This window comes from Tachysurus fulvidraco, chromosome 3 (assembly GCF_022655615.1).
Source record: "Tachysurus fulvidraco isolate hzauxx_2018 chromosome 3, HZAU_PFXX_2.0, whole genome shotgun sequence".
NCBI classification, from domain to species: Eukaryota; Metazoa; Chordata; class Actinopteri; order Siluriformes; family Bagridae; genus Tachysurus; species Tachysurus fulvidraco.
The window spans coordinates 31827921-31838387 of NC_062520.1; the positions used below are offsets into that span (position 1 = coordinate 31827921).

The 10467-nt window shown below is 41.4% G+C and overlaps 1 protein-coding gene across 18 annotated transcripts in view; it reads right to left on the reverse strand.

Moving 5' to 3' along the window:
- Positions 1–10467, reverse strand: part of cobl (cordon-bleu WH2 repeat protein) — a 64311-nt gene that overhangs the window by 24406 nt on the left and 29438 nt on the right. For 6 of the 18 annotated variants that reach the window (XM_047810864.1, XM_047810871.1, XM_047810865.1 and 3 more), the window contains 3 exons: positions 6660–6751; positions 4656–4709; positions 1565–1765 (listed from right to left, as the gene is read on the reverse strand). In XM_047810864.1, the coding sequence (XP_047666820.1) occupies positions 1565–1765; positions 4656–4709; positions 6660–6751 (347 nt within the window). The remainder of the gene's footprint in view (positions 1–1564; positions 1766–4655; positions 4710–6659; positions 6752–10467) is intronic. The other 12 variants (XM_047810868.1, XM_047810872.1, XM_047810879.1 and 9 more) reach the window with 6 other exon arrangements.

The window sequence follows — 10467 nt, forward strand, 5'->3', positions numbered from 1 at the left end:
CGTGCTAACATTCCATTGGACCACATTTTAAGTACAGTTTATTTTTTTAACTTCACTTCATTCTTATTTAATGGGTTTAGATGAACTGGTTTAAAATCACCGGAAGCATCAAGTAAACCTTTTTTGCTTTTTGTCATTAAAAGGATGCTAATACACAGCAGTGGTACTGTAGCTTGTATATATAGGGGCAAGTGGCTCAGAGTCCCTGACGTACAGTAGGTCCTCCAGGCAGTTTAAATTCCTTAGAAATGCTAAAGTGACAAAAACGGTTTTATTTGACGGATATAAGTTGATGTTCCGCTGATCTGTTTGTATTCTAATGATTTCTTACACTCATTGCCCGTATTATTGCACCTAGTGGTCGAATATAAGAACTGCAACAACCGACGACCGAGAGAACCGTGAACGATGACGTGACTTTGATACGGTTATAGATAGTGATCGTTCTCATTGCAAGATGATCCTCTTTATAATTCCGCTTACAACTGCATACTGTATTTTCGACATTCAATGCCATATGAATTTTAAATCTTGTACATTTTTAATCTTCTCAAATAGAATCCACAACATTCTAAGTGAACTCAATTTAAAACTCTGTAACTGATGTACGCACCATTTTATGCCTTTTATCTATAGCAAAACTTTTGAATAAAAAAACAAAAACAAAACAAAACTTGTTATTTGGACCTGGGATTCATTCAGGTTTCCGATCTAATGTAAGCAATCATCACCGGGTCCTTGGAGACGATCTGTGAGCCATGTGAGTGGTCTAAAATAAGCTTGGAGGCAGCAGCTGTCCTCGTGTGACTGCGCTCAGATAACACGAGGGCACGTACAGACACAACCATGTTCAATAAGTCTTGAGGCTGCAAACTGAGCGTCATCATACAGATATGAGCGATTTGCCAGGCTTTTGTAAAGTCAGTTAATATCTTGTTCTTGCCTCATAGCAAGCCAGTGAACGTTTGGGGGCAGCTGTGGCTCCAGAAACCTTCCCTAAGTCTAAATAAGTCGACTGAATGTAGGAATAACAAACAGCATGCTTTCTGTTATAATGATGCTACAGACATGTCTGGCCTTCTGACTGGGGGTCAAGGTTGAGGAGGCAACCGAGAAGGCGGGGTTTGTTTGGTCCGAGAGGGCAGCTGTGGCCATCCGTGTCGCTGATACGTCCATAGAGACGAACATGACATAAGAGGAAAATGTAATAACCCTGAATGGCTAAGTACAGAAATAAAAGCCGTCACTGGTTTGTCACTGGTGAATTAAATGGTGCAGTAATGCCACGCATGCCATGGGCAGGGTAGGTGGGGCATTTTTCTGACACTGCGGCTCAAGCGTCATAGTTATGTGACTTTATTGAACAAACGTGGAAAATGGACAACGGTCGAAAATTAGAAGAAACTGCCGGATGTCTCCTTGACACTTAACTATTAAATAAATAAATAAAAAAGGCCTCGGATGCCTTGCTTCCTTTCAGAGTCTATAGGGATGTAAACTAGACAGAATATATGCACTTCCCAGTATATGTGTGTGAGTGTATGAGTAAGGTGTGTGCTCTCACCTGGACCTCCACCGCAGAACTGCACTGCGTTTGGATTTGTGTCTCTGTGAGTGTAGGAGCCAAAGAAGGAGGCGGAGCCGGAGCACGGCGTTTCTTCGGCTCCGTTTTGGGAGACAGCCTGGAGAGGTTCATGGCCGATTGGGATTGGCCCAAGGTGTTGGGACGAGCCTCTGCACACACACTACTGACCGCCGACAGACCCTGAGGGGGGACAACCATACACAAGCACAATGTTTAAACATGTGCAAACATGCCTGAACACTGATTTGTGTGTGTGCTGCGTAGGTCAACGGAGGTGAGTGTGAAGTACTGGATGCATCACACAAACACCGAGCTAGAAGGCATGGCTAAATGTTAAATGTCAAGTGGCATGTTCTGGAGTCACTCAACAGCTTAACCTTTTACTCACACACAGTAAAAGTAGCAGCTGTCTGTCTTCGCTGGGCTCAGTGACAAACGTTAAATTACTGAACCATGTGTTAAAAAAAACCCTACAAACCTGCAGCCGTTCCCACGTGACATCTTTGTTGCTGTTTACGCTGCTTCTTAGCAGACAGAACACGAGCCCTTCTGCGAAAAGTATGTACACTATGTACACTGAACATCTTTGGCTGCTTCGACTCCTGCCATTACTGACAGCTGGGTTACTCCCCAACCGTCTAACACTGTAGCTCGCTGCCTAGTACAACAAGCGCCAAACCCAGATGACAATAGCGCAGATTAACGCTGGACGTAAACACAGGTGTAGGATTGTTTCACATGTTGACGATCGGCCAAGACGCTGTCTAAAGTTTAGCATGGGAACTCTTCCTCACACATAACCTACTGTACAGCTCTAACGGCAAAAAGACTGGAATGTCTATATTAGGTTTCTTTAACATGTAAGTTTTGAAAATGTCTATTGTCTTCAAAATTGAGAACTTCCTGGTTTCCTTTCCTTTTTTCCCTATTTTTATTATATATATATATATATATATATATATATAAGATTGTTTTAAGCTGGGGGGGGGGCGGGGCCGCACGGTGGCTTAGTGGTTAGCACATTCGCCTCACACCTCCAGGGTCGGGGGTTCGATTCCCACCTCCGCCTTGTGTGTGTGGAGTTTGCATGTTCTCCCCGTGCCTCGGGGGTTTCCTCCGGGTACTCCGGTTTTCTCCCCCGGTCCAAAGACATGCATGGTAGGTTGATTGGCATCTCTGGAAAATTGTCCGTAGTGTGTGTGTGTGTGTGTGAATGAGAGTGTGTGTGTGTGTGCCCTGTGATGGGTTGGCACTCCGTCCAGGGTGTATCCTGCCTCGATGCCCGATGACGCCTGAGATAGGCACAGGCTCCCCGTGACCCGAGAAGTTCAGATAAGCGGTAGAAGATGAGTCAAGACATGTTTGAGACAATAGCCATTGTTAAAAGCATTATACATTATATATATAATTGTTCCAACCACCTCATCAACGATCATTTTCCTCTATTAGCACAAACCCAAGTGTTAAAAAAAATATTTTCAGGGATACGTATATATATATATATAAATAAATAATTTTATACAAAGAACTAAAATCACAATTGAAATAAGTCAAAGTTATGAACAGTCTAAGGTGATTAAGGACACTGTGTGTCCTGACTCGGCCTTAAGGAGGAAACAAGGAGGCGTACGGTGTTTACGACCATATCTTAGATATGATAAGATCTGCAGTGCTTCACTGAGTGTCTGTCATCACTGCTCATGAACAATACCGGCCTTGTGTAGCATGTGTGTCGTCAGCAAAACGATCGAAATATGGGAGCTAAGTAACGAATCTACGCTAGTGATAACATTTAATAGCATTAGTGGTGGGATTAGTACACGTTAGCTTTAATGGTGGGATTAGTACACGTTAGCTTTAATGGTGGGATTAGTACATGTTAGCTTTAATGGTGGGATTAGTACACGTTAGCTTTAATGGTGGGATTAGTACACGTTAGCTTTAATGGTGGGATTAGCAGGGTTAGTTTTAGCAGTCGGTATTAGCGTAGCGGTGGGATCCGTCGCTGTCGGTTTTAGTAGTCGGCATCAGCGGTGGGATTAGTTGTAGTTAGACGTAGTGGTGGGATTAGTAGTAGCTTGTTGTAATAGTCATTATTACTAGTGGGATCAGGACTAGTTAGTTAGCAGTCAGTAGTAATTTTGAGATTAGTTGTCCTTAGTTATATTTAATAGTTGGATGTTGTTTTAGTGGTGGCATAAAGTATTAGTTAGTTTTAATAACTAGTATAAATAGTGGAATGAGAAGTATTTAGTTTTATTGACTAAGAGAGAGAAGATGATATGATATCTAAATAAACACCACAAAAAAGTTAGTAAGTAATTAATACAAGTCATCGTCATAGAAAACGAATCAATTTCATTGGAGGTGACAGTAATGTCAATTGGCACCAGGCTGCATCACACGGCTTCATGGTAGATTATTTTTGTATAACAGGACGCCCCCTAGTGGTTATTACTTAATCTAATTAATTATAACTTCTAATTATAACTTCCACACACAAGACGTTCCAAAATAACCTAAATAAAAAACAAATGGAAAAACACTGAGTTAACTTGCTTTACCTGGGTTAAAAATTAATCCTGATGTGAAATTAATTTCACACTACACGGTTTTACCCAAATCATGGTTTACATCGTATCGGTGCTGTCAGAATTGGACTCAGATTCAGAGTCATCAAATATTAAACTGACAAATGACTCTGACTCATATTGTTTTGTAGCTGATTCCGTGGCATCACCATATATTAAATCCTCTTCTTTTTGGTCCAAATCATCTTTACACCTATACTCCAATTCTCGAGTCTTTCAGATTGTGTGTGATTACTGCCCTCTGGTGGCACACAGAGCTCAACACAAGTGTAAGGTGAGACTTTAAAACAGCAGCACAATCCGAGGTTCTAAAGAAAGCGGAGAACCGTATAATTGTGAATCACTATTGAAGCGCGTTATCTGGTAATTTGTGTCAAGCTGGAAGGACAGGACTGAGAGACACAACACAGTAAAAGACAGAGCGTGATTGGCTCGGTGTTAGTAAAAGGACAGGGAGACACACAGGGGTTAGTACTTACGTTTATGTTAGTGTGTGTGTTGTGCTGATCCGTGTCATCAAAGAACTCTTCTGTCTGAAACAGGGAGTGCAAAAAGCTCACACACTCACCGTACACACTCGGGATGAAACCCGTGTTATTCACCACATGTTGTCGAATGGTTGATGTTTCTACCTACGAAGGTTTTTCAGAGGTTCCTAACAAGCTTATTAGTATCACGGTTTATATTTAAAAATCAAACAAAACCCTAAATACAAAATGCAGTATAATGTTGTGTATTTTTTGTTACATCCCTAATACACACATTATGGCTGTCCACACTTGAACCCAGAGACTTTTCTGAGGGTAACAGTAAAACTCCTCGTTGCTTTATTTGACATAGTTTCTGCCACCATTTGAGATTTCTTTGTTAGATTGGAGGAAATTTCCCCTTTAAATGTTACGACTACAGTTTATAAAGCACAAAGGGTTTCACAGCACATGACTGCGGGACAAAACAAGCGTGGAACTGTCCTCTACCTGAAGTTATAAGTTGGGTTTAGAATGATGGTAATCCGGGGGTTAAACACAACCCGGGGCTAAATCATCTGCTCAGCATTCAGAAATACTGGAGATTGTTTCCGGGAGATTTTATGCATGTATTAATGTGTTCATTATTCTTCGAGGTTTAACAACAAAATGAACTAGATTTGTAAAGTTTGTCGCAACAAACTTTGATGTTGGCTTTGACGATGCAGGTATTCGCGAAGGATGGTGCTTTTTGGAGGCAAGTGGACATAAAGCTAGGGTGCCAAAACATTTGGAGGCAAGTGGAGACAAGCAGGTGACATCATCCAAATCCACCTGAGGAAGTTCCCCTCACTGAGTGAGTGTTTTGATATGTCACTGTGACATCATGTGACATCACGTGACATCACGTGACATGAGCAGAATACCTGTGAGGAAGTTCCCCTCATTGTTTTGATATGTCACATGTCCATGTTGTAAAAAGTTTTTTGATTTAGCATATTTTCGGGAGGGGCTGTGGGACAACCGGAAGTCGGTACACCAACTTAAACCTTTGTTCAGAGTCTCACCCTAAAGGAGCTGGCTGAGTTTGGTGTAGAGAGTTCGAAAGCTCGCCGAGTTATAAACCTCCAAAGTTTATAATGGGAGTCTATGGGAAAAGAGGCCAATTTGAAACCCGGTACCGGAAGTACCGGTACTCAGATCGTTTAGAAAAGTAACAGCAACAAACTTCAGACCAGCGTCTACAACATATCCGAATTTGGTGCATGTGGCTCAAAACCCCTAGGAGGAGTTACTATTGATAAATGTTTGTCTAAGTTTAAATAGGAAAACAGAATGTTGGCGTCTACAAAGCGACATACAGTAATAACTACAATTGTCACCTTGACACAGGCACTAGAATAAAACCTATGTACTGGAAATGAACATTAAAACAACTGTCTATAAAAAGCATTACAATAAATCAGAAAATAAATGACATGCAAAAGAGAAAGATGTTGAGTTACACTAACAACGCACAGGATAGTCATGCTGTTCGGCCACCGATCCACATTCACTTATTTATTCTGTACATTTTTATATATATCTTTTCCGTTCGGTTCACTGTGCAGATCATTCTGTTTATAATTGTATAGCAACACTATTTGTACATTAAACAAAGGATTTCACTACACGTCATACTGTGCATGCTCGTGTGTGTGACATACAATTTGAAACAAATGTTTTATCTGTTTTTTTTTATTCTAATTCTAATTATATAATATAATTATAAGTTTTTTTTATCACAGCCAAATATTCAAAATAAATAAATAGATAAAACTTTAATTTGTAGGTACTTTTATATGTAAACTAATTCTGAAATAAACTTGTTCCATGTTAGTAATTGGCACGGCTGCTGTAGATAAGCTAGCGACGTCACGCAGCTTTTTAACATCTAAGCTATGAAACTAGTGAGAAGGTCCCAGAAATGAAACCTCCTGATATCGTAAGTTCTAAAAGATAACGCTGATCCTTTACCTTCGATTTCCTCCGATTGAATTTGAACAAGCCCAGAAGACCCTTCTTCCCGTCTGTACTGGCACTTTGTGTGTCGGAGTTGAGGGACGCTGCTGAAATATAAAAAGACACACTAATAAACACACACTAATAAACACACACTAATAAACACACAGTAATAAACACACACTAATAAACACACGAGCACAATGAGGTTCACTACTAAGAGCCGTTTGTTTATCGTCGATTAATAACCGATACATCTCATTAATCATTTTACTATCTCAAACAACTTTTGAATGGGAGTCAACATCTAGTGTTTAGCCAAAAGTATTTACAGTTTATTAAAGGTAATGAATTTTTTTAATAGTGTTACTGAGTAAATGCCGGTGTTAAAAGCAAGAGCTTGTGGCTGATCAGCTGTATTTTGGGTGTCTGTGAGCAATCGTATACGGACGAGGGTAGATAGCCCTGTCCTGTGATTTTGTTAAAACCTCCTGAAGCAAAATGAGCAGCAGTTTGAAAAGACCATGTCGGCTGGTTCAGGTGTATTAGGGCTTTTTTTTACCCCAGGTCACTTCCTGCGTTTTCTGTGATCCGATATCTACCCGATGGTAAAAAGACCAGGTCTAAATGCCCTCTGAAACGTTTTGGAGACGGATATAAACCCGATGGTACAAACCCCTTCAGGAGGTGGTCTGGGACGCGTTACAGATGAAACTGGACAGGTGTAAATGAATGTGGTTGTTTAAGCCACATACGTCAGCGCTAAACTCCTCCCAAACGGAAGTACGTCACTCGCAGGTGATCTTTCACCCAGGCGTCTCGTCGGGGCTTAAAACGCGCTGCTGCCGCCAGTGAAAAAGCAACCACATACACCAAAGCGTGTTCCATTTCAATTACCCAGGAAATGAGGTAAAATATATTAGCATTTTGGGCGGGAGTAGAAAGATTGGATCGATATCCGATTCGCCGAGACGCATTTATGTGGTCTGATGTAAATGGGACAGTTTTAACAGATCAGATAGCTATCGGATCAGAGACAACACAGGAAGTGACCGGGTGTAAGAAGGCACTTAGATTAGCCAACACTAAAGACACCTTGGAGCTCGAGTGTAAAGATAAATGAGCAAACATCAGGCACCGAACAGGTCTCTGCTGATCAGCTACATAACACAACGTAACATTTCTATAAACTAATAACCATTAGTAAATAATGATAAACTAGATAAAAGGTTAGTTGGCTTTTACTCTGTGATGAAATGAACAGTTCTTGGTAGTGGATTCGTTTTTTGGAGGTTACGCAAAATCATCAAATACACAGCATAGAACATTGTTAGAATTCATGCAGTAATATCCAGCTATAGGCTAATATTTAACCTCCCCTTTATCTCCAAGATCCTAGAAATGGTGGTAGCATTGTAGATATTCTCAGACCTACATAGGAATAACATTTATGAATTGTATCAGTCAGGATTTAGCATCGTAGCAGAGAGACGGCACCGGTTAAAATGGTAAGCGTCCTCCTTTTACTTTATCTGCTGTAAAATGTTGCTGGTTTTAAGGTGACAGCTCTCTCCTGGCTCAGGTCTTATTTGACTGATTGTAACACATTAAGGTTATGTTTGGTGTTCCACAAGGTTCTGTTTTAGGCCCACTGATTTTCCCATTATTGGTGCATCTATTCATAACCATGGTATTTGCTTCCACTGTTGTGCTTATTAATTTCCTCCTGATAAACTCTGACAGGACAGAAGTGTTTGTACTAGAACCAGCCAGACATAAGCTTTCTGATAACAGAGTAAGTCTGGATGGTGTTTCTGATTCGTCATGTGCAGCAGTAAAAGACCTTGGTGTGATTAATGACTCCAGTCTTGAGCATCGAGTGTTTGGTGATCTGGGATGCTTGGATGCTCTCCCCTTACCGCTCTCTCAAGTTGCTCAGGTTTGATGACAGTGGATCGGATGGATGTTGAATTGACTTTAACGACGATTACAAAAATTCATAATATTTCTCTCTCTCTCGAGCTATACAGTACAGTATGCAGTATACAGTATGTGCCACATGGCTTCCGGTATCCTGAGTTCCCTGTGAGACTTCACTTCATGTTCCCACACCACACTCTGCTGAAGATAGATCTCCGTGAACAGCCCTTGACCCGTGGGATTGCTGTGGAACCACTTGGAGATCATGACGCCGTCTTTGAACTGCCATTGCACCTGGTAGCTTTGTGCTCGGGTCTTCAGTAACGGTGCCTTTAGAGCCTGGTTCTTCTCAAGGATTCTTCCTCGTATCATCTGAGGGAGATTTTCCTTTCCACACTCACCTCACGCTTGCTCAGTAGGTATAGATGTTAGAGATAAATACTAACTTAATTTTAAACTTCTGTATAGCTGCGGTGCACGGTGGCTTAGTGGTTAGCACGTTCGCCTCACACCTCCAGGGTTGGGGGTTTGATTGACGCCTCCGCCTTGTGTGTGTGGAGTTTGCATGTTCTCCCCGTGCCTCGGGGGTTTCCTCCGGGTACTCCGGTTTCCTCCCCCGGTCCAAAGACATGCATGGTAGGTTGATTGGCATCTCTGGACAATTGTCCGTAGTGTGTGAGTGTATGAGTGAATGAGAGTGTGTGTTTGCCCTGTGATGGGTTGGCACTCCGTCCAGGGTGTATCCTGCCTCGATGCCCGATGACGCCTGAGATAGGCACAGTCTCCCCGTGACGTTCGGATAAGCGGTAGAAGATGAATGAATGAATGAAAGTATAGCTGCTTTGAGACAATGGCAACTGTTAAAAGCACTATACAAATAAATCAAATTTAATTAAAATAAGCCTAAAAAGAAAACTAAAAAAACAACAACAAGAAAACAAAACGAGAAAACAAAAAGACACGTATCTGATGCCTGTTCTTTCACCAGCATCCAAACTGGACCAAATGTTGTTGAAATCTGAATTGAAAAATAAATGCATTGAGTCAGTGGCAGCAGTGTTACAGTTGCTGACCTTCTCTGTGGTGGTGAGAATCACTCGTCTTTCGCAAAGGTCATTTGAAATACACACCGCTTTTATTCAGCCATGTTAGCTTTTCCTGTTCTCACCTCGTACATGACTGACCACATGTATACTGCATGGAGTCAACAGCTTTGCAACATGTGAACATGGTCAGGGTGACAAGTAACTGGCCTCCTCCTATAAGTCTGGTACCTTGGTGAGTTTGGGTCCTGTGCCTTGAGGACTACGGAACTCTCCGTCCACAATGATTCCTTAGGAGCCTATCACATTGTTTCCTTTTATCAGCTTTAGCAAGATGCCAGGATGAAATGGGTACCTTTGAAAACCATCTTTTTGCTAGATATTGCCTCAGGTAAAGCAGTACATGCTCTGACAGCTGATGGTCAGATACTCTTGTGCTGCATTGTGGTTACCTGGGGTTCTTTCTATAGTCACTGAATTTGAATGCATGTGAACGAAGTTGAACATTTCTTTTTCTTCTTATTCCTAATCATTAGCTCCGGCCCTTCAGTTCTTTCCTAACCGAAAAGTGGACAGCTGATAGACCATATATTCATCTGATACTGGAACAGGAGACAGGAAGAGCTTCCTTCTCTAAGTAAGCATCATCAGCATGGAGAATCCACTAATGTGAAATGTCAACCGAATAGGACAATACTTTCCTGCGAATTTCAAACAAGCCTGGCTTGCAGTCTTTTGCTTATCCAGTAGAGGGAGCTACAGTTCTGCTTATTTCAAATTCCAAGAAATGATCTGTCCGAAAATAGTAAAGGCTTTTCAGTAATCAAGACTCGCAACTCATATTCCTAAGCAATTATGGA